General features: G+C 37.5%; 1 protein-coding gene and 1 long non-coding RNA gene across 2 annotated transcripts; both read left to right on the top strand.

The window, feature by feature from the left end:
- Window positions 1-8,290: 8,290 nt before the first annotated feature.
- On the top strand, window positions 8,291-11,139 carry zgc:162730 (mRNA decay activator protein ZFP36L1). Its single transcript, XM_004543831.6, has 2 exons — window positions 8,291-8,424; window positions 8,888-11,139. The coding sequence occupies exons 1-2, from the start codon at window positions 8,392-8,394 to the stop codon at window positions 10,073-10,075; spliced, it is 1,221 nt and encodes a 406-aa protein (XP_004543888.2). The 5' UTR covers window positions 8,291-8,391; the 3' UTR covers window positions 10,076-11,139.
- Window positions 11,140-24,229: 13,090 nt separating this feature from the next.
- Window positions 24,230-25,229, top strand: LOC106674589 (uncharacterized). The gene is made up of 2 exons (XR_001341555.3): window positions 24,230-24,422; window positions 24,934-25,229. It is a non-coding gene; the product is annotated as an uncharacterized LOC106674589 (long non-coding RNA).
- The last annotated feature ends 235 nt before the right edge of the window (window positions 25,230-25,464 follow it).

Here is a 25,464-nt window from a genome sequence, read left to right as displayed (position 1 = left end):
TCTGCCAGTTTTGGTCCAATATTTACAAAATAATGATTAAAGCTGTTGACCTTATCAGCAGTGTTTTCCATAATATTGCCATTATCGATAAAGTATTGTGGATAACTTTGTTGTCCAGAATTATTTTTAATGATACCGTTTAAAACATCCCATATTCCTTTCATATTATGTTTATTGTTGTTCAATATTTTACTATAATACTCCTTTCTACATACACGTATAATATTGGTCAACTTATTTTTGTATTTTTTATATTTATTTTCAGCTTCTTTTGTTCTTTGTTTTAGGTATTCCCTATAGAGTGTATTTTTCTTTTTACATGCATTTTGTAAACCCTTAGTGAGCCATGGTCTATCTGAATATTTGTGCTTTCTGTTGTATTTTATTGTTGGACAGTTTTTATCGTACAACTCCATGAATATTCTTAAAAATATGCCATATGCAATATCAATATCAGCTTCTTTGTACACCTTGTCCCAGTCCTGATTTAATAGATCGTTCTTAAATGCAGTCATAGTTTCTTCTGTCCTTACACGTCTGTATCTCAGTTGTTCTTCATGCTGATTTTTCTTATAATTAGTGTCATAAACTGCAAAAACTGGTAGGTGATCACTGATGTCATTAATTAATATTCCGCTCACAATGTTGTTTTCCATATTGTTAGTGAAAACATTGTCAAGTAAGGTGGCACAATGTGGTGTAATTCTGCTAGGCCTGGTTATTTTAGGATGTAAACTCAAACTGTACATAGTGTTTAGGAATTCGTCGGTCATTTTATGCTTTTTTGGATTCAACAGGTCAATATTAAAATCACCACAGATAAACATAACTTTTTGATTTGTTTTAGAGAATATTTCCTCTATGAAGTCATTAAATACTTGAATACTAGAGCCAGGTGTTCTATATATACAGCTAATTATTACATTTTTTTCTTTTTCCTTATAAATTTCAATTGTTATACATTCTAGTAAATTATCAATTACAGTTGTCATACTTTCTACCACCTTGTAGTTTAGGTTTTTATCCACATACACAGCTACTCCCCCTCCCCTCTTGTTCCTTCTATTTACAAAATTCACTTCATATCCCTCCAGTCCAAAGTCCATTCCTTTCTCCGCATTGATCCATGTTTCAGAAATGGCAATAATTCCAAATGGATTTGTCAACTCATTTAGATATTCCTTTATATTGTTGAAGTTGGCATACAGACTTCTGCTATTAAAATGGATTATTGATAATTTATTTTCCGTGTTGATGGTGTGCTTAAACTGTTCATCAGTGAAGTAGCAGCAGTTACAGCTGATGTTGTAGAAGAAATTATTTTCCGGGTCTATATCCTTTTCTAAGTCTAGAACATTATGGTCTGTGTATCGAAATGTTCTCAGTTCCAGATTATCATAAAGAGAATTCCAATGAGTCATGTTGATATTGTTGCCGGATGCAGATGATAAATCTTCATATAGCTGCATAAATTGATTTAGTGTAAATTAGTTTTGACACCGACTTTTGAAATCTTTTGTAGAAAAAGATTATTCACACCAGTCTCCAGCTCAGACGTAGTAAAAAAGAAACTGAAGCTAAAAGCACTGGAACATGATTGAAAATAGTTTCAATAATTGAGAAAGAAAAACACGGCAGAAAGTCTAACAAATGACAGTCTGTTTGTTGTCTCACACGGATGACACATACGCAAATCATTGTGATGAGTCATCATCTATTTTGACCCCCAGATTACTGGTAATTACTTGTAGCATACGGCAGCATATGAACCGAACAGACACATACGCCTGCAGTTGTTACAAAATGTGGGGATTTTGAACAGATGGCTTTAGTCATCCTCAGAGTAGTACCTAACTTACCTAAATTTAATGTACTGTGTTTGTTTAATGTGAAGTATGGTTCCTAAATTTACAAGTGTTTCATATTAGATTCACAAGTTTCTGAGACCCTTACTTAATCAGTAAGACTTTATTTTTCTCTCAAAAAAAAACTAATAAAATAACACAATAGATTTTTTTTTAATGAATTGCAAAACTCAAACTAAATACATTAAATTAAAAGTCATACATGCTTTTTTTTTCTTTTCTTTTTTTTTACAAACAATTGAGTTTCAGAAGATTTCATGGTTTAGGCTTTACTTGTTACTTGCTTTGTTATATTCACAGTTTAAGTCATACACTGGTACAGTACGACATCACTGTGGAATTTAACACTTTGTTGTTTGTAGAAATGTATTATTAACAGTCACCTGTGAAGCATAATGAATGAATAAATAAATAAATAAGACTAAAAAAGAAAAACACTAACAAAAGGACCCTATAGAATTATCTGGCAAAACCAATTATGTTTGGCACATCAGTCAATTCAGATCATGATTCTGATTGTAAAGCTGCCAGACAAGACTGTCTTTTAAAAAAATACAAACAAACAAGAAAAAAACAAAACAAAATCACACACAAAGAAACCTCGCCTCACTAAGGGTACAAGAACCGTAAAGCAGCACCAAAACAAGCACAAACACCACAGTTGTTTGAATCCATAAATCTCAAACTCTAACAAAAAGTAGCACTTACATTTTGAAAGATGTAAAACATATTGGCAGATGACTCATGAGTGATGACGTCACACGCTACAGTCAACATTTACTACATTACTGGTCTGCCGTGTCAAACTGCATGCCTTCACACATAATTCCAGGTAACGACCTCACACTTTTGCTTTATGGGAACATTTCTGCATGTGGCCTTCAGCTATATTCTCATTCACTGAGACTCCCTAAACTGAAAATTTTGTATCCATTACACGTTATCTCTGTGGCACTGCTAAGTGACACTAAGCCCAAACCCAGAGTAAAGATTATGAGGGAATCTCTGGAAAATTTTGTCATCCATAAGAGCTCCATAGAATTGCCTGGGTTTTTTATCCATTTAATATTTATTGTTCTTAATTTTTTTTTTTTGCAATCTCTCTTGATATAGGGTATCACTTTGGTAAAAATCTGGTTCTTTAGTGCATTTAGCACTTGTTTTATTCTGACCTTTGGCAAATAAATAATTATAAATGGTTAATTAAATAAATATGAAGATAATCCCATGAAAAACATGAACAGTTTCATTAAATTTGAGAGAGAGAGAGATGTGTATATATACTTTTTTAATGTAGCATATTTAGCATATTGAAAACAACCTCAGTACAAGCTATGCAAAATACAAAATACACATTATACATAAAAGTCAACAATAAATATACACTACAGTACACAATTAAGTTATTAAAAATGAATGTCAATTTAAAAAAACAATAATAGAAGTCAATACACCTGCGTTTGCACAATGAAAGCAAAAAATAAAACCTGCTAGGACTAGAATCGAAAGCAGGCGAGACTAAACAGGTTTTCGCAGTGTGACTAAGTGATTGGGAAACTCTTATGTTAAAAGTTGTTGTTCATTGTTTACAGTGTTCTGGAGATTTTAAATGATTTTCATGCACCACGCTGTTTACCTCCTCAGCTCTAAATCAGCATCTATAGTCTGACATTAGTCAGGACCTTTTGTTCTTTCAGTTCTTATAAAGACCACTTTTGTTAAGTCAAATGATCCTCATTTTAACACGTCTTTGCATATTCTCAGTACACTGTGGTACTGTGTGGTCAGTGCACTTCCGGTGCACCCCACACAGAAGAATCCATAATTGTTACATAGATAAAGATGGAAAAACAGTGCGTCTGGGATTCATTTGGGGAGACAGGTACTTTCCCTCATCATAATGTCAGCAGCTAAAATCCCTTCCTCCCTCCCTTCTAATGCTCCTATTTCTCCTCTTCGTTCGCAATTCCCTCCGTGGCCTTTCACCGTGATGAATCAGCTATTAAATTTAGAATCAGGAGCAGCTTGGCTTCATCATATTTCTGTGTCAGCCATATTAGCTTTGCAAACCTGCTCCACAGCTGTCGCTAAGTAACTGCTGAACCTGTGCCCATTTAGGCGTGCAATGTTTGGCATGTCACCATAGCAATGTTATGGAGGGCATGATTAAATATTTGCAAAGTATCTCTTATTAGAGAGACAAGCTGGCCAGAGCGTATTTATCGGTGGCTTTACTTACAACTTGACCTAAGACAGAGGGACAGAGGAAATGAAAGGCTAAAGAGATAAAGCCGGAGAAGCTTCTATGCAAATAAGTACACAGAGGCAGTATGGAAACCATAGCAGGTTGGGTGTTCCCATATATGTTGACCTCACCTGCCAGTCATCTTGAACCACATGATGATGACTTGGCAGTTCACAGCCATCCGTGGTGAGTCAAACACCTAAAAAGTTCCCTCCAGTTTCCCTCCTCTATGTTGTTTCTTGAATAATGAACCTTGAGGAATAAAATACAGCATGTTTGGGTGTATTTACTATTCTTTTTTTTTTCTTTTTTTTGTGTATTTACTATTCTAGTATATTTTTGCCAGCTAGAGATATTTTCAAGATTGAAAATTTTCTCACCAGCTCTGTAATTAGGCTATAAATTATCACCCACTAAGCTGCAGGGATAACATTATCTAAAATTCCCCCAGGAGACTTTCTATATATCTTTAAAGAGTGATCTATTTTGCAAAGGCGGGTTAATGTAAAAGCCAATCGTATAGGGGATGGTTAAAAGGGTAAACACAGGCCTGTTTTAGTTAATGACCCATCTGTACATCTAAGTGACCGGCAAAGCTAAAGAATTAAGAGCTGATGTGGGTACAGAACTGCATAAAATTCATACTGCAGCACATTCCTTTCATAAGGCAACAAATAAAAAGATAAAAAATCATATTGTAAAGATTTTCCATTTCATAATAAATTTATATTAGGGGATACGGGAATAATACAAATATGCATATTTGCATTGCATGGTGGATTTTCTCCCCACATATATTGAATGTTTGCTTTCAAGTCTGGGCTTTTTACCTGTGGAAAATGACCTACTGGCATTACTCGATGTTTAAATAAACCTCATGAGCACTCAAAATCTCATTGGTACTTAACTTATTTTTCTGTGGATTAGTCCCAATCTTACAAAGTATTGTCTTCATTTCTCATATTACAATTTTCCCACAGTTTCCTGCCTCATAGGGACAATTTCCTTTGAATTAAATGTGCGATCATGTTCTAACATGTTACAAGACCTCAAGTCTGCTGGTGTGTCACTAAAATCATCCTAGTGGAAAACTTGGCATTGGGCACAGACTCTCTTAGTCACCAAGGAAAGAAAAAACACAACAAGAACCTGGAAAGCACCATCAGCATTTTTTCTGAATATAACTCTACGTGACACTCCCTGTTAAAGAGAAAATCTATGCAACCGGGAAGACTTTCATTAGAAACCAGTAGAGTAAGGTAACCCACACTTAGACATACAAACAAAGGAAAGATATACATATACAAGATGTCAGTGCTGGTATTTTGCATCCCTCATGTCTGTGCCCGCTTACTTGCCTGCTGACGAACTAAATTTTTCAGCAAAGATGGGAACAATTGTTGCATGCCCTCTTGACAGACTTTTTTGTATCAAATGCAGCGGGGTTATTTATATGTAGCTGCAGTTATTAATAGCTGAACATGAGAGGCTCGTTTGGCTTGAGTTGCACTGTTAGTGTCGGCGTGCAGGTGAGGCCTGTGAGTTGTGTACATGATATAGATTGCGATTCTCACCAAACCCTCTTGCACATTTATACAACATGGTACCCAAGAATGATTTAAAACCAAAATAAAAGCAACTCATCTCAGTAACTTAAAAAACTCAAACATTATGCATTTAACAGTGAGAAAACTTAGGCTCAAAAACACATACAGAGAGCTGTTGTGAGGGAGTACACTTAAGAAAGTACAGTGAGAGCAAGAAGAGCATCCAAGTGTTCTGGCGGTAACTTGTAACGAAACTCTATGGTTGGCTATGGCTCAGTGTTTCTTGAAACAGAAGTGGGAACTTTAATCACGCTCTTAATTTACTAGCAATGTACTTCTGTATTTTCATTTTCTGCTTTGGTTTAATTTACTAGACTTATGTTGTATGTGAAGATATCTTTTGCAAGGTTAATCCAGTCTTACCCTTTATGCATTAATAATTCCCCTGTTTAAGCAAAACTCTTTAATTTCAGTTGGGAGCTACGTTTGATTTGGAGTGAAGGATTTGCTTAGTCTGTTAATTTTACCAAAGTGTTTGAATACTTTTGATTTACAATGCAAAGTTGTTGGGTTTTTTTTAAAAATCCTTGTGGCTCTTCTCACGGCACCCACCTTCTGTTTACTGTGACTTTTCTACTGTTTCACAACTGTGATCAGAATATATTTGCCATCATTTACTAGACTAAATATGACTCATGTGACTTGATGACGCAGCAGTAGCGACAAAAAAAATCTGGTGTTTCATTTGGCTGATAACAGCGTAGCAGTTTCGCAGAAAAATAAGAAGCTATTAGATTTACTGACATGTGTGAAATGATGTACAAGTGCGTCTAAAAAAAAAACAAAAACGAGCATTAGAGATGCACGTGATAGTGTGTTCACTTATGCACTCAGTGCTTAACTGGGGCGCCTTTATTAAAAATTACCAATGTGTTGAAGCTTGTAGCAGTGCTGAGCTGTAACTAAAGCCCAGGTTGCTTTGACAGTGGCCTCCAGCTCTTGTTAATTTTTTTTTATTTTGAGGTGGATTTGGAGGGTGAGGGAGTCTCATCTTCTGCCTTATGATAGCCCACTATGGGGGATTTCTAAGATATCAGGAACGTGACAGCTCTTGTGGTGGCTCCACTTCCTGTGAAGCTCTCCAAAGTTCTTGAGTTGACTTTTCTTGATAATCTTCTGTATGCAATCATCCCTGTTGCTTGTGCACCTTTTCCTATCATACTCTTCCCTTCAAGTCAAATTTCCATCAACAGCTTTTGATACTACGCTCCGTGAACAGGCAGCCATTTCACCAATAACCCTCTGTAGATTACTCTCCTTGTAGACAGTGTTAGTGGTCATCGTCTGTTAACGGTCTTCACCATGGCTGTGGTTGAATTGACTCAACTAGACCAAGAGACATGTGATATTTATATTTTATCACAGTCTTAATCAGCAAAATGCAAATGAAAAAGGGCTTGAAATCTTCTGCTTCATGTGTCAGGGTACAGACTATATGAACATTTATTGTTCACACTTGACACTGTGTGAAACCGATCCATGCAATGTGTGAATCACAGAGTGTTTCTACAGTCGTACTATACAAAAAAAAAAATCACCCCAGAATATTATAAACAAGTTAAGTGTTAATGTAACATGTTTTTAATGCCTGTGAGAAAGACAGAAAAACATAGCTAACGCAATGCTCACTGTGGAAAGAAAAAATGGTTAAACACTAATAACAATATGCTTCTGGTAATTACTATTGTTTTGTTTGTGAAGTTTATGTGTCAGCTTCATTTCCACTGTGGGCCATCCAAAGTGGGGTATGTGTGCAAACCTTGCATTAAAACAGCTTTAAAAACGTGTGGCTACACATGACGTGAAGTAGTTATTCACCACATTCTACTACCAATAAGAGACCACTATTGGTTTCTTTCATCTGTAATCAATGCTTCTATTGTCTGTGTTCTGGTAATGGTTAGACTCTGCTGGAGCTCTGGTGCACAGCAGAAACCAGACCACAGATGGGGAAATGTCTGCATGTATTCTGGTAAACAAGAAAGCACAGTGATGTATATGTAACGTAATGTGAGCAAAAGATATAGTGTAGAGGCGACACAGGATTTGATCAGAGATGATTGATGGCACTTCCAGAAAGCTGGGCATTAGTCATATATGAGTATATGGCTGCATATGTTTATTGCTATCTATTAACTACTACAGACTATAGAACAGATGTGCCTGTACTTTGAGATGAAAGGAGTCAGTGTATTCATCTTAAATAAACAGCCTTCCTTGCCACTTTACATTGAGCGCTTTGGGTTTTAAAAAGTATCACAGAGTTTGTGCGGTTAAAAATCATTCACACTAATTGGTACAGAATAAGAGCAAAAACAGCAAAACAAGTGTGCGCCGTTCTAGGTTTGGAGTGGGTATGAGAGCTATGTAAATAGGCCCCCTTGCCTACGAAACTGACACATTTCACGCAACTAGTTAAAAATACACTGTTTTCTTTCTTCTCTTCCTCTCTCTCTCTCTTCTACCGTTTAAGTCCCGCCCATCTCTTAGCTCATATGAAACTTGAGGCAGCAGCAGCGTCATCCCGGAAGGGGGAATGGAAACTCCTCCCAGTATAGGAGGGGCTTTTAAATAGACTTAAAAGGAGAGGCTCGACCATTAACTTTTAAAACTGGACATATATCCAACAGTCAACTGGAGTTCAGACCCGAGTCCTTAACTTGTTGCCAAAAGGATGTCCGAAATGCTCGACGATATCTTAACAAAGGTGAGTCAAACTACTTCAGTGTTTTGTTTTTGTTTTGAAAAACCCTTTTTCTAGTTGGTGGGTGGCGTGGCTTAGGCGCTCTGACTGTAACACTTTGAAAAGGTGTTTTGATGCGAACACCTTTTGAAATGACAGAGTGCCTCCTCACTTTGTGATTTAAGACATAATGAGGTGACTAAGACGGTCAGCTGCTCAGTTGGTTGTGTGCCCTAGTTTAATCTTCCTGTATCAGTAAACTAATGGAAAATCACAAACTATGATTTTATTCATTTATATTATTTCAGTTAATCTCAATTTAATTTGGCTACATTATTGTTATTGTTGTTGTTATTATTTGTTTGGCATTTATGTAACCCAATATCCTAAATAAAGCTTTATAGAAAGACTTTGAAAATGTTCAGCATTTCATTAATATTAGACATATATTGTTTTGGATTCTAACAGTCTCCTCTGTCTGTTACAGAACTTGATCAACCTGGCCTTGAACGAAGTCTCAGGGCAGAGCCATCGGTCTGCCCCCTTTTTCACCCCTTCCCCTCCTGGCTCTCTGAGCCTCAACATGAGCACTGAGCATGTTAATAATGACGACACTGGCAGCTCTCTCTGGCCAACCATCTGGGGCCCGGCCCCTGTCTCCACAAAGAAACAGCTACCTTTCCGTCCCGATCGCTCCATGAGTCTAACTGAATCCAGCAGCAGCCTTCTCTCTTCGTTTGGACAGCTGAAGAACTCAGAGCTGTTTCCCTCAGGCCCTACTGCTACTACTGTGCCTCCCCCACCAGGCTTCCCTCCCTCATCTACTGTTTCTGCCCAGACCCCACCAATGGTGTCCTCTAACCGTTACAAAACTGAGCTGTGCCGTGGCTTCCAGGAGACTGGCAGCTGCAAGTATGGCAGCAAATGCCAGTTTGCCCATGGTGAGGCAGAACTAAGAGGACTGTACCGCCACCCCAAATACAAGACAGAGCCCTGCAGAACCTTCTATAACTTTGGCTACTGCCCCTATGGTTCACGCTGCCACTTCATCCATGAGGAGAAAATCAGCGATGGTCCGTTACTGTCTGCCAAATTCCAGCGGCAGCAAACTACCACAACACCCAGTGTTCACAATCCACGGCACCAGCTCCGCCAGAGTGTCAGCTTCGCTGGGTTTCTGGGCTCTTCTCGCAGCTCCTCCCCTCCATCATTCGCCTCGGTCTTCGGTGATCCTAACCAGGGTTTCAGCCGTGCTCCCTCTGTTTCTCCACCTCCTGCTGACCTTCTCTCCCCAGTGTTTGACTCTGTGCAGCGTGAGGCAGCAGCATTCCCGTTTGGCAGCCAGCAAACCCGTATGAGCGCTGGAGACATCCATAACATTCCTCTCATCTTGGAGCCACAGGTCTCACGTTGCGTGTGTGGTCATGGAAATAATTTCAGTAGCAACAACAGCAGTGTCTTCACCAACGTGAAGGACGGGCAGCACCAGGACAGCAGTATGCTGTTTCCAGCTGCTGGAACATTCGTAAAGCCTTCACTGCAGCGTTTCTCCTCTGAGGACTCCCTGGAGGAGTCCTACAGCAGCAGCAGTTCCAGTGGAACCGAGTCTCCGACCTTTGATGGCTCAGCCACCAAGAGGCTCACTGTGTTTGAACGCCTATCCCTGTCTGACTAAATGGATCCAAAGGGAAATAACAAAAGATAAATGACTTTCTTTTTAACTTTTCTGTCTATCTGGACTTTCATCAGCACCAGAACTGTTCAGAACAAGTCGACAATAACACTTAAAGTTCTTAATTTATGTGTGTAAAGTTGAGCTCATCTTAGACTAACTACACATACTGAGATGATTTAAGTACCCAAATGTTATCAATCTATTTTTATACATAACATGTAGCTTATAAGACCTATATATGCGGTCTTCCGTCAAAATTAACTCATCTGCAGGTCTTGACATTACCGGTGAATGTTGGTAGTGATCAAAATAGCTTTGGTGATAATCAGTGATTCCTGTGCCTTGAATATTTTCCCTACCTAATAGGCTATTTATGCTCTGTGCCACAAACAGTATGTTTGATTCAGTAGCCTTTACCAGTGAGACCTGACATGTGTCTGTGATATGCACTTTACAGCTAATTCTAAAGGGAGAACCTGTCAAATCTCTCAGTAGCATTCAACCAAAGCTTCGTTCTTCACTCTGTCTGTGTGTGGACGTGTGTGCGCGTGTGGGCCTTGTACAGAATATGCATGTGAGAGTGTATGTGTGTGTCTGTCGTTTTGTAGACGTGGAAGCAAATACAACTTGCAGAATGCACAAAGATCAAAGTGCTCTAATACAAATAAGGTATGTCAGTGAATTCAAATCTGAATATATACACTTAATAACATTTGATTCTGTAAAACATTCTGTAATATTTGCTACTTTGTAAATTGCACACTATCTTTTATTTCCCCCCTTGTGTTTGACAGCCTGGTTCAGGGAACACCGCAGTATTCCTTTTGGGTATTGGTTACCTTGTGTTGTTTAACTTAAACTGATATATTTATTATGATATTTATTTGCATTTAGAGAAAATTGTATTTTGTACTTTATTTATGGAAAAAAAACTTCACTGTTTGTGAAATGCAAATGTGAGAAAAAGCAAAGTAGAAAAGATAATCTTATATTTTTGATTGCCTGAAAATAAGAAAAATACATTTTAAAAAAAAATTCTCAATAAAGAAATGATTGTACGCTGATGTTTTGGACTCGTGTTATTTACAGCTTATGCATTCACATGCGGAGTTCAGGAACTTCCTGTAGTTACAGCAAGGAAAGAAGATGTGTACCGATGAAGGCCCAGTTCTGTTAAGTGTTTCAGTTAGACACATTGGAGCTGGGCTTCCCCTTAAATGGAAGCAACCATTATTAACCTCTGGGGGGGTCCTAGAAAAATGCATACACTATTGGTCTTAGAGCCACAAATCAACCACGCCATAAAAAGTGCTATAAAAAGATTATATATTAATATTTTTTTCCACTTTAAATTAGCCAGTCTGTTAAAACTACTTCTCCCTGAAATATTCATGCAAAGTTTTAATTATAGTTTCGTTGTTTTAAGGGTTAGGGTTAGGGTTAGCACCAACATGTATTTCGATCCACTTTTATTTTTTTTTCGCAGGAGCATAAAAAGCCCCCCAGGCGGCCAGCTGCTGGCAAGCTCCCCACAAAGACTGAAGGTGGAACGATCACGATCCCTTTAACCGTAATTAATCTGCAGTGAAAAATAGCGTTTATAATGGGTTTCAATGGGGCACAAATCGACCACTAAGACCAATAGTGTAAGTTTGTCTGTAGCTTAGCCACTGAAGCTAATTTCCGGAAGTCATACTGGAATTTTAATAGTAAATGTGACCAAACTTTTTTTTGCAGACTTTCGCTATATTCCATTCAACACAGTGCGAATGGCGTGTATACGAACAATGAAAAATGGCACAAATCGACCCAAGACCACCCAGAGGTTAAAACACCACTACTTTGACTTCTACGTGTGTTGGTAGGAAATCCTGTGTTTTCAGTAGCACCAGATTTTAAGAAATGGAGGGAAATTCACCTTTCCAGTAATCTGCTGAACCTCTGAGCCCGAATCACAAATACTTTTTGAGGATTTTTTTCTACATTATTTGAAATGAGATCGAGATTTTGAATGCGCTAAAGCCTATACATGTTATACTTAAATATACATTCTGCTGCATTACAGCTAAATAATAACTAGTCTCCTGAATATGGAACCTTGACCTTTTGTCCTCCACTTTTTCTCTCCCGATTCTGTTTTGTGCCATACATCTTTGTTGTGTATACAGTCAGGTATTTAGATTACCGTGTTTATACGCACTATCACGCAGCTTTTTATTTCCAGGTAAAACCTGCAATGTTTTGGCAGCTCTTTGCAGCAGTGCATTAAATTGAATTTTGGATATTAGGGTATTGCTTTTAGTGTAACTGTTCAAAGCAAATGGAGAATTGCTTTTTACATATCAAAAAAGCATTTATCGAAAACTGAGCAGTGGGAAATCTCATGGAAGAAAAAAAAAGATCTTTTTTCTGTCGTCACTTTCTGTAAGGCGCATTTACAAGTTAAGGAGGCGTTTGTTAAAACACTCTGTTGCAATTTCCATGTTACATTCCCCTTGAGACTGTTGCGCAAACTGCCCCCGCCCTCATACTGTCAAAGAAGTGTACACTGTCTAGCAAGATTGGGATCTGGAATAATAAAAGTCCTCCTTACAGTAACACCCAGAATATCTGAGAACACACACAGAAGAAGCACTTGTGGGAGATAAGTGTGAAATTGTCCGACACATTAACGAGATTAGGACAATAAAAACAACAAATCATTGATGTATCTGATTACAGTTTTGCAGCTTGTTGAGATAAATACGATGTGGGAATTTTTCCCATTTGATTTGAGATCTTTTGAATCAGGATTTCCAAGAAATGTGGGACGGTTCAATTCCCCCTCCAAGTTAAGAGCTTAAGAAATCAGTTTTGGAGACACTTCTTCCTACTAACTCGTATTACTGGTAACACTGTCATTGCTCTCCATCTGCTTCCACAAAAATTCTGGTGAGGTTTGTTTGTGGTGACCATACATGTTTATCCCAGCCACAGGATTATATGATAGTGACACTCGAATGACTTGAAAAGCTATAATAAAAAGAGTTTAGGCAACTTGTTTGCTGTCCGTCTCCTACATACTACAAATAACCAAGATCATTTAGTAACCAGAGTTACATGTAACCACATCACGGTGTCATGTGGTTATATAGTGTCGATACACATGATACTCCCAATATTAACAGAGTGACAGATGCGTTGCTTGTGTTGACATTTCCTGAATAAAAGTGAGTAAACTTCATCCACATTTGCAAACTTCACTAATCTGAACAAAACACCGCAACCTTAGGAAATCATGAGTGAAAAACGTATGGCACACCTATCCCTAAGATAGCTCTGCTATGATCCTAACCCACACCCTTTATGTTCAAACAATAAAATCTAATTTATGACTGAAGCTCCATTTTTTTGTCAATTCTTTAGATTCTTTAAGGGCTGGATTTCAGACTCCAAGTGAACCTCATAGCCTTGTGCCTTCCAACTTTGTTCCCCTTCTGATCAATAGCAGGATGTGTTGCTATGGTGATGGACAATGACCACAAAGTGTAAACAGTAAGCCAAAAAAGCAGGAATGAGTGGGTGTTTGTGTGCTCACAATTTCACAGCCTGTTCTATAAGGCCAGACTGGTTAAAGTCCATTAACGTGTTCTTATGAGACCAAATAATGAAGACGAAAAAACTGTTTAATTTATTATTAACATAATTTTCTGTGAAAATATATGAAAATACAGAGAAGCTGGCCATTGTGGTTAAGTAATTTCTAATAGCTCACATGTGCAGCGAAGTGTACTTTTCCTGGAAGCATTTTAAGTCATAGTAATTAATTCGTTCAATTATTTCTTCTGTGTTTGTTTGACTCTTCGTTTCACGATGTCTTTAAGCCTGTTACAGTCATTTGAACTGCAACACACACACGGCTAACATAACCACTGCTTTCTGTGAAATAGTTATTGATCAACCATGGCTGTTACTGTCAAAACTGACCTTACCCAAGTCACCTGATTCTGAGCACTATACACGTAAGGCACGTACGCATGCATAGAGGAACACACAGACACACACACACATACACACTGAAGCAAGGTCTATCAAAGCAATTGTATGCAATACAGTCTAAAGGTAAAACCATAACTGAGATAATCGTATCCCAAGACACTTGAGCAATAGTTTCAAAAGGTCAAAACAGCCTTTCATTCTCATCATAAACACAAGCAGACTGATAGTAAAGTCAATGATACAAAAACTTGGTTCCAAAGGTATCACTCAGTATGAGCTTTATAAATCATTTTAATAGTTAACTTCAGTTCAAGGTGAAACTTCAGGGACTAAAGTTGTAAAACTAAAAGAACTTGAATTTGCTTTTATTACATGTATTAAAGAGGCTCTTTCAGTAGCCTGTTTTCAACTTCAACCAGTTTGGTAGGAACTTTGCAACCTTTGGCAATCAAATCCCTTTTGACCAAACTGTCTGGAAATAAAATGAAGTAAAATTTCTACCATCAAAATGTTCAAGGTTCAAGGTAACTTTATTTATACTCAAAGGCAAGGTAAATTTGCTTTACAGAAAAATGACAGCATTTGGCATCCCTTTAAAAAAAAAAAAAAAAAAAAAAAAAAAAAACCCACACATACCTAGTAAATATATAAAGCTCACTGTGGCACATATATAGTAATTGCTAGTATGCTAGTATGAGTCTCTGCATGTTTCAGTAAGTAAACTCAAGTAGAGTATGATTGTAATTTACTAATAGCTTTGAAAAAAACGGCCTCTTCCCTCCCTATCTGTCTGTCACAACATGCAGATTAAGCATTGTAGTTGAGTAATATTTCAACCTCAAGCCTTCGTCAACCATTCAGAGCGTGACGGAGTACGTTATGTAACTTCTACTTTACCAACGAGGTCACTAAACACTGCCTTGTTTTTTCCTTCTTGGAAAAGATAAAGCCCGAAGGGGTTAACGTGCATTAAAACACTTTAAAAACACTTATTTGATGTTTTTAAAGGCACTCCCCCTTATAGTTTCCAGCATTTAATCGTTGAAGCAATAATATTGAAGCAACTGAAGTTCACCAGAAACATACAGTAAAATAGCTGGTTTATCAAAATCTATATAGACAAGGTCACACATTTTGTTATCCTACTTGTATTGTTGAACAATATTTCAGTCCACTTTAATGCTATATTACTGCCCTCTACTGTTAAACATCCTGTGCTCACAGTGGTGCTGATCCTTGCACAGAAGCGTGAGGAGTCAACCTTTGTTGAATCATCGCTATGATTCACTTTCACGTGCAATTTGAAGGGGGAGACCTGAAAAGATTAAATAGATTAAAATAGTGCAATACTAGGTAGAAGTCATCTGGAACACCAAAGACTTGAAAAAGCACTGAAAAAAAGCATCTAGTAATTTCAAATGTAGTTAGTCGTATTCAGGAAGGTGCATGAGCTGCTATGTCGATGATGTGCTTTTTAAAAATCACAGCCTGACTCTTTACATAGATGAATGCTGAGCACAACTAGCTTCACATATTATTAAAAACTCATTATAATCTAAAGTTCAATACGCTGCCAATTTAAATAGCCCACAATGATTACAAGACTTTATTTACAAAGACCTAATTACATGTTTATTTCCCTCAATCATCACTGTCACTTTTCTGAAATACTAATGAGCTTTAAAAAAATTTATCCAGCTCACCAAATCCATAACAAAGAAAATAATGAAGCTCTTATGTACTTAAAGAGCACAACCAATTACTTGGTAAATTAATGTTTAAATGACAGATCCAGATGTGTGTGCCAAGAAAACAAAATATAGTATAGTTTATGAACCATGGATGTGAAATTGTAGACTAAATGTACATTCCCGGGCCTCGTGCATAGGAATTAATTTGCTCACATTGCATGTAAAATAAACATTCCTGCTTATGTTAGTTTTGGAAAATAATTCTAACAAATCCAAACGCCATAGTTTGGAATTTAGCAGGAAGGAGAACTGGAGAAATTCAGAGAAATTAAGGTGAAATAGCAGCATCCGTATGTCAGATTTGGAGGCAAAGGAAGGAGGAAATATCTTAGTAGTGACATCACAGCAGTGCAGGAAGTGTTGTCCTTTTATAGCCATCTTCTCTCTCACTGCTACATTCCTCTGCTAAAGACCTCAATCCACCCCTCCTCCTGCTCTCTACTCTTCTGTCTTCAATCCTTTGACGCAGACAGAGGGAACAGGGGGTGGAGACTGTAAGGGAAGAAGGGGGAGAGGAGTTGGTAAGGCAGAAAAATTCCCTGAACTCTCCCTTCACAGCCCTCACAGCCACTTCTCTTTTCTTTTCACTCCCCTCTTCCTCTCTCAAGTTTTACTTTCACCAGCCGGTTTGATTTAGCCCTAAAGGCATCCAACATATTCAATTTACAATTTACAGGAAGAGCATTTATTTATTCATTCTTGAATGTGTCTTGAAAATCTCACTCAACAAGGTCTCAAAGGAAAATTGACTGATTAGTGAAGTGTTATTCGAAATTTAATGCAGAAATATCTATGGATCCCTATCATTTTTTTCTAGTTTAGTTTTGTTCTTCATACAGAAAATGTGAAAAACTTTAAATGTGGAAAAAAAGGCATTGCAGCTGTAGCGAGCCAGGAGTGGTAAAAGAAATGGTTTTTCATCCAGCAAAAATACTTGTTGTGATCCTAACCTATGAAACTTTTCTATTTCATAGAACAAGAAGTGAATCTAGATGAGTTTGTACAAAATGATCTGAAAAGCAGAAATGGCTACTTTGGGTTGTGTCACAAGAATGAAAACCCAGAATAACAACCTGGAAGGTGGCCATCTCCATGGATATGATTTATACAGAAGTTAAACAGAACTGGTCCATCAAGTCATGAACAGTGCACAAATAAACCTTGCTTACACAAATCATTTCAGCTGACTTTGACACAAGCGCGCCTTTAGATGCAGGTATATTCACATTACTGATGTATTGGAACTACATGAACTCTAGAAAGAGGTAATTTTGGCCTATTGCTAGGTGGTTTCCAAGTAATGTGACATCATCATAGTGTGTCATATATAACTCAACTTTTGTGGCTATAAATTATATGACGTTTTTATTAGGTGTTATAGGTGCATAAATCCTAAAAACAGGTAATTGTAGTCTGTTGCTAGGAGGTTGCTAGGCGGTCGCTAGGCAACATGATAACGTCAAATTATCTGATGTAGATAAGAACCTTCAGGGACCTAAGATTTACTCATATGCCAAGTTTGGTTGGCATATGATGGTCTAGGAGGAGTTTGCAGACAAGGAAACAAACAACCACACTGAGACGGATATCTTTGAATATACATATGTGTGTGTGTGTGTGTGTGTGTGTGTGTGTGTGTGTGTGTGTGTGTGTGTGTGTGTGTGTGTGTGTGTGTGTGTGTGTGTGTGTGCATGCCACTATACCTGTGGGGACTATGGGGATGAAATGCCTGTTCCCATGAGTTTGAAGGCATTTTTGAGGATTGTCAAGGTTACAATAAGGTTGTGGTTAGGTATAGGCCAAGGGTTAGGGTTATGCATTCATTTCTGATTGTCAGCATTATGTCAATTAGATGTCTTCACTAAGATATGAAAACGAGTGTGAGTGTGTGTGTCTGTGTATCGTATCAGACAAAATCTTTGTCTCAATGAGCTTGTTTGTTGTTCTTTATTTATGTATAAATATACAGAGTTTTCACTTCCCATTTTTCCACATTTCTTCGTCAGTCATGTGTGCTGCTCCTGGAATGCCTTCCCCCTACCCCAGAGGACCAGCTGTCAGTTTGAGCATGATTTCAGGGCCCAGAATATGACGCACATGTGAGTAAGTGTAATAAATCTATTTTAGTTAGATAGGTTTATATTCTTGTGTGAGAACGGTCAGCCCTTGTATAGACTCTGTAGCCTGGTCTGATCTGTTGCATCGGGGTGTTGGGCATAAGAAGAAAGTCCCTTCAGACAGTTTCACATCTGTTTGTGTTATTAAAGCAGATCTTTCACAACAGGCCAGCCCATACATATTCTCTGCACGCTTCCTGTTCATGATCACACTCAGTATGTGCTTCTCCTTTTAGACTTCACACTTCCTGTTTTTATGTTCTTTCTTATTATGGTATGAAAAGAAATTATCACTGAGTCGGTGAGTTTATTAAGGACAGATGTGTGACCTGCACATGAGGATAAAAACAGCTTTCTATGTGAAAGGCCAAATGGCTTAACACTTTAAACACTGGCTGAAAAGAGGTTTACTTTGCTTTTAGACTAGTTTATGTCACATGTGAGTGATTTGTATTTGAATTAGTATGATAATTATACATTATAGGCTAAATCAGTGTACAAAACACATTTGCTAAGTCTAGTAAGGCTAATAGTGACTTAAAAATGTCATGTATCAACCCAAACAGAGCAAAAGATGCACTTTTATCTCTAACCCAACAACAGTTCACAATAGATTCCAGTCTTTAAAGCTGGTGTACCAAATAGCAATCATGTTGAATTAAACCACAATTGTCTGACAGTCAAAAGAATAGATATAGTTTCATTTTTATTTTTGTGGGTTTTCAACTAGTAAATATAATATAGAAGTATTTCAGCTTGTGATTTTAGGTATCCTCTGTCAAATAAAGAGGAGCAGAGACACAATCAGCTCAAATAGCATAAATCTAAGTTTTTTTTATTTGATTACCCCCAACAACTTTTGTAGCTAAAGTTTGAAAATGGGTCCCATCAAGGATATCATGTTACAGTCAGTTATAAATCCTATTAGCATATATTGACATTATAAATGTTATGATGATCCTATTGTTTTACAGCTTTATAAGATGAGATCTCCTTTATTAATTCCAAAATATGGGGAATTATTTGTTACAACAAGGCTAAACACAGCAAACATGTACAGTAACACAGCTGTAGAATTTCTTTTGTCTGATCACATCTAAATAACAATTCATTTTAAATTAATGAGCTGCATGGGAATGAGGAATACATTTCAATACAGTAGATGTCTTTCTAAAAGTGCTGTAAGTTCAAAGATGTAATTCCTCCACTGTTACCTTCAGGGCCATGTGCCACCACATTGCAAAGCATTGGTAGCTGGTCTCCACCACAGTGTAGAGAAGCTGCCTAAACTCTACTCACAGACAGGCTTACATCCTCACTGTGTACAAGCCTGGTTGCTGTGTCTTCTCTGAAAAAGAAAACCTTGAGTCAAATGTGTTTGACTCCCTGATATAACTCACAAATGTGTACCTTGAAGCAGATAACTCATAGGATGAGTTATGGTGTCAGTAATTTAGAAAACCTTCATTTAGCCTGGAAAAATACTTTTTTGTGGTATATTTACCCTCCTTAAAGCTAGGACTTCTTACTATTTGTTTATTTTCAGCTCTGTAGCCAGGTTGAGAAAGAATCAGGGCTTTATTGAACCCAGCCACAAATAAAAATTTCACCATTAGAGAGAAAATCATTCAAAATCATCCCATTTGCATGCCATTATGCGCAGCAACTATAAATATTATTATTACTGTATAGACCAATGTTCAACCTTTCTTTTATCTCAAAATTTCTTAAAAGGGTAGCTGTAAAATAGCTAATTAATTATCTGCAGAGGAATGGTTTATTTGAAGCATTTCAGTCAGAATTCATCACCGTAAAGAAAGTGCACAAGTGAAGGCTAAAAAAAGATCTTTTTATGGCCTTGGACAGTCTCATCTCTATGTATTTACTGTTAAACTTCCCATGATATTTTAGTACAGAAATTAGAACAAGCCACTTTATTGTTTCCCAAGGGGGCAATTAAAAAGAAACATTGAGCATCACATGAGACACAGAATAACAAACAAACAGCACTGTGGTGCAGTGGTTTGATTCATACCTATTTAACAGAGTCCAATTTCTTCATGTAAAAGGGGAGTCTTCTTCACACACTAACATTAATCATAAAGTTTCACAAGGCTCTCTGGTGGGACCAATTCTATTTACATTATCCATACTTTCTTTAATCAGAATCAGAATACTTTATTAATCCCGAAGGAAATTAGGGCTACAGCAGGCAGCACGCTAATGGCGCATGCGCACTTACAAGGTCTGGGATACATTTTCATTGCTATGCAGATGATGCCCAGCTTTATTTATCCATGAAGCTAGATGACATACACCAACTAATTACCAATTATGAAAAGACATAAAGACATGGAAGACTACTAAATTTCTATTTCTATATTCAGATAAAACTGAGGTGACTGGCCCAAAAAATCTTAGAAATGTGGTGTAACAAGATACTTACTCAGGGTAGCATTATCTTGGCAACCAGGAACACTGTGAGTCCTTTTTGACCACGATATCTCACTCAGTGTGCATATTACACAAATATGTAGAACTGCTTTTTTGAATATCTCTAAAATTAGAAACATCCCGTTTCAAAGTAATGTTTGTGATCTCAAACTAGTTCGTGTTTTTATTACTTCTAGGTCGACTATTGTAATTAATTATCAGGTTGTTCTAAAAACTCCCTGAAATCCCTTCAGTTGATTCAGAATGCTACAGCAAGAATACTGACAGGGACCAGAGAGGGAGACCATATTTTTATCATATTAACGTCTCTTTAAGACAGAAACCCTCTACTTGCAATCCTACTTTGAACCCTCCCTTTGTTACACTGCAATAGGCCTAGCTGGGGTTTCCCATGGTGCACTGAGCATTTCTTCCTCATTCACCTCTTTTCACACTTTCTGTGTATTCATATGCCACTTTTTTTAGTCATTAGCTATTATTACACTCTGGCTCTCTTACACAGTCTGTCTTTTTTTTTTTTTTACTGTCTCCCCCCTCTAACTCATTTGATTGTAGGAGTCTTTTCTCTACTGTAGGGCCTTTATTTGTAAGACCCTTGAGGCAACTCTTGTAATGATTTGACAATATATAAATACAACTGAACTGAAATGAATTGTGTATTGTAATTCATTATTATCAGGATGTTAAAAAAAAACCTCTCTGAAAAGCCTTCAGTTCATTGAGAATGATACAGCAACTATACTGACGGTCACTAGAAAGAGGTTCCTTTTTAAGAACACAGTTATGTGTCATTTTTAAGAGGTTTCTTCCTCCTAAAAAGGACAAAAGACATATCCAAAGAAACAGATTCGCAAATTCAATTGTCCAGCCAGTTTTCTTTAGTGCTGCTGTAGCATGAGTTGTGCAGAGGGTGGTATTCATGTGGCTTTATGTACAATAAATAAAAGGTTGCTCAATGACATTTTTTCCACCACAGCTTCAGATGCCCTTCTTCACATGCCCCACCCCCCACCCCCTCAACTCACCACAGCCAAGTACACTGCACTTACCACAACATTTTGACATTTAGTCAATACTATACTTCAGAAGTCTTTTTTGTAAATAACTATTTTTAGTTCCATTTATAAATAGTCAAAGATTTAGCACCACCCTCTTTGGTGAGGGGTGAGGGAAGACTTTTGCTCCATCACGCATAGTTAGAAAAGAAATGTTTAAAATTAAATTCAGTTTGTCAGGTGGTGTTAGGTGTTTCCAAGTGTCTGCCAGATGGCCAAACAAAATACCTTTTGCTAACATGTTCACCATACTAACTGCACAGAATCATGATGACATGATGATGATTTTGTACAGTCATAATGACTTATTGTGGCTGTTCATTTTTTAGTCTGTTTTCTCAGAATGCTGTCTTCAGCAGGCTGAAGAATTTTCATTCATTAGTGCTGAAGCAAAGGATCCAAATAAAGTATTGTTCATATCACAATTCTACCACTTTGTAACAACAAACAGCGATAAAAGAGGGGTCTGTGCGTTTGACTCGGTGGGGTTAGAAAAATAAAACTATAAAAAGAAGATAATGAATGAATGCATGAATCAAATAATGTGACTTTTTAAAGGATTTGTTTAAAATTAAAACGCAGGTCTCATTTACCGGCATTACAGAAATATATAAAATATTCTCGTTTAAAATAATAATAATAGTAGTAATAACAACCTCAAAATGTAAACTCATTTCTAAGTAGTATTCTCATTTTTCACTTACAAAACATTGTGATTTACATCCTGACCCTTAAAGCCACGATGCTGAGGTAGTAGCATTAAAGGTCAGCTGCTTCTTGTGAGTGGCCGTGTTATTTTAGGTCGTATGTTTTAGTTTTAAGCTAAAATCAGCAGTGGTCTTTGTGGATGCAGAGCCAATTCATGACACAGCGCACACATTACAGCCAGGAGGACAATAGGCCTCTTTATGAGGAAGCACTTGCACACGTACGCACATATACATATACACACTGCTATGTTTAAACAGGTGGGCAGAAAATTGAGTGGTTAGCTAGGTGGGTGTGTGCGTGTATGTGCGTGCACGTGTGTGTGTTTCCCTGGGTGTTAGCTGTGTGTGAGGAGTTTGGTTATTAAAAGGAAAGGAATGGATATTGCATATGTGTGTTTAGGCTTGGCTGGCCTCCTAGGAATACATACCATGGTGACACTAGCAGTGCCGAGACCAGCAGAATTCCTTCTTATAAAAATAAGCATCATGGAAAAAGAGAAGAGAGAAAAGGAGGAAGAAAAAAGACAGGAAAGAAACAAAAGAAATGAATAGTGTGCATAATGGACATCTATGCAAGAAAACCACAAAAGGATGAGTGTTATGAGTGTCTGACCCAAGTGTTCTCATTTTGACCTAAGCTTGGACTGTCAGTCATAAGATTGCCACAATTTGATTCATATATAGCTAAAGGGGATTTATTATGCTTTTCCTGATTTTCTGTTATGTACACGTTGCTGCAGTGGTTAATGTTTATATTAAACATAGCAAAGGAGTCATATTCTTATAACCCAAAAGCACAGGCTTCAGACTGCTTTAGACTGTTTTCTCATTTTGGCTCTGTATGATGTCACTGAGAGTTGATAGCCTTCATATGGTCATCTCAGACACAACAGCACCACCCAGAAGTTGCATAAACCTTGTGTTAATAAGAGGCAGTTAACAAGAAAATTATCAGGTAAAAGTGCACCAAGACCCGGCATAAAATAAAAGGAGGATTAGTTTGAACTGTGACTTATGCAAAGTAAAGTCCAATAATAAAAATTATACACAACTGTGTTCTTCTTCATTACAGTTCATCAGCCCAATAATAATTATGTCTTGTGTTGAAAAACAAAAATTAGCACCTCTTTGTCTCACAATTACTGCTTTCAGGTGTACAGATTAGAGTTCTCCTCACAGCCTCCTCCCATCCTACGGTTAAAAAAATTACAGACTTGATGCAGCAAAAAAATGCCGGTACGGGAGTGGACCAAGTCTTGTTTTTAACTGCTACTGTTCAAATTGGGAAGTAGGCACAAGTTACATGCAGACATACAGATGGAGTTAAACTTTAGGGAAGTGACTAATTTCATGAGGTATGTTTAATTTGGTGACGGCTGTCAAAAAGAGGAAGCAGGAGACTAGATGACGCTTTGCGTCAAGTGCTTAGCTAGCAGTGCAAATACATGCTAACTGGCTCTGGTCAGTAACAGAAAACAATGTTCTTTCTCAATAGTTCTTCCAGAAGATGCAGTGACATCCTTATGTCTCTACCACAGCACACCCAGCACACACATATACTAGTCACCTTGAGCTGATGTATCCATGATTACTATTTTTATGTAATGCTGAGATGCAACTTTTAGGTGCAAATAGAAAAGAAACAGCAGCCTTTTGAAAAGGCTTCCATTGTGTTTCAGTGTTTTAGTGACCCATTCATAGACTGTGAATAAAAGCTGGTTAACATACCTAATATGATATCACTCATTTGTTTGTGGAGTCTAATTTTTAAGCTTCAGACTTTATGTGGTTTTGATGAGAAACCAAGAGCACTGCGTACTCATATGGTGGGGACCTGTCAATCACAAGTTAGCCACGCTCACACTGTGTCTTAATTATCTATTTTACTGTTAATGGGACCATAGTTTATAAAGTGAATATCGTGCAGAATTCAATATCACGTAACACTAACAACTGAGATCACAAACAGGATAATGTTTACCAAAGCTGAGTCCACACAGGAAGTCATTTCCCATCGCTCATCACTTTGAAGTTGACTTTTGGTCTCTTGTGGACATTCCAGGCTTCAGTTGCCTAGGTAACCCTGTAATGTATTTACCGCTAGCTCATATGTCAGTCAGTATTCTGCGCTGCTCACTGGCAGTCATTTCAGTGACTTCATATTGGGTCCTGTCTGCAGTTATTTCAACTGTATTTATTTGAACTTGCATGTGATTCTCTTGTTTTGGTCACCACATTGCTGCAAAATGCTTCCTGTGTGGACACGGCTTTGAAGACAGAAAGTAAGTGAGAAGCAGGGTCATTTTCTCATAGGCTTTGTGGCCCCTTGTTGGCTATTAGAGAAAATGCAGGTCTATGGCACTGTACTTAACTTTTAAGACCGAGAATCTGTGCCCATCTTTCATGTAAAGTCTGAGGGTTCTACCAAAGACCTTTGACCCCACCTTGTATTGCGGGTGGGGTCAGGTTTTGTTGGTTCCAAAACTTAAATGCAAAGAGGAGACAAAACCAATGCTAATTGCAAGTGTGGATGATTATTTTGCTTATACGTGAGAATGTAATGTAAACTTGCAACACATAATCAATATTAAATACTTTAGGAAACCAGCAAGAAAACCATCACACAGAAACAGCTCAAGGCTACCCATACAACAACAATTGAATTGCAGTTGTAAATTATATCAAGTGCTCCATTACTCCATCTTTGAGAGAATACAAGCTATATAAAAATTCTCGATCAAAGACAGATATATAATCTCTAATCTCTAGTGCCTTGATTATACTCTGTTGCAGACACAAATACAGATAGCTGAAGACCCAACCAACGAGTGCTTGTACCTGTTATACATTTCTGAAGTCTGCTTGAAGTTCACCACCTGGGACACACGCGTAGTTGGTGGACTGCAATGTGAATTCTCCACAAATGGTCTAGACCTTCTCTCACAGTAGCTGATAATGAAATTTATCTCAATCAAATCCTAGCAGACCCGAGCAAACTCATAGATGTGGAAAATACAAACAAGGCTTAAGATGAGGCCATTACAATTATCTCTGAACTAATAAAGATTAATAATTTTTTGAATAACGAATATGAAAATGTGTGATCAGTGAATCATAATACAAGTATTTGCTTTATTAATCCAGGTAAGACTATGAAAACATTTTATTCTGTACAGCAACTACATGTGAATACATATAAGATGCTAAAAATGCTTTCAGCAATACACTGAAACATCCTGAAACAACAAGTAACATCATCTGTATGATTCAAAGACATATTAAAAGACTTGCTGTCTGGTACAAAACATGGAAACTACAGGGGGA

The sequence above is a fragment of the Maylandia zebra genome, linkage group LG14 (genome assembly GCF_041146795.1).
Source record: "Maylandia zebra isolate NMK-2024a linkage group LG14, Mzebra_GT3a, whole genome shotgun sequence".
NCBI lineage: Eukaryota > Metazoa > Chordata > Actinopteri > Cichliformes > Cichlidae > Maylandia > Maylandia zebra.
The sequence above is the reverse complement of the archived record's forward strand: the minus strand, read 5'-3'. Positions and strand labels throughout refer to the sequence as shown.

What these genes read in the sequence shown, in the direction of transcription:
- zgc:162730 (XM_004543831.6), top strand. Translation starts at nt 8,392, where the DNA reads ATGTCCGAAATGCTCGACGATATCTTAACAAAG. An exon ending in TCGACGATATCTTAACAAAG is followed by an intron (nt 8,425 to 8,887) that starts GTGAGTCAAACT and finishes TGTCTGTTACAG; the next exon opens with AACTTGATCAACCTGGCCTT.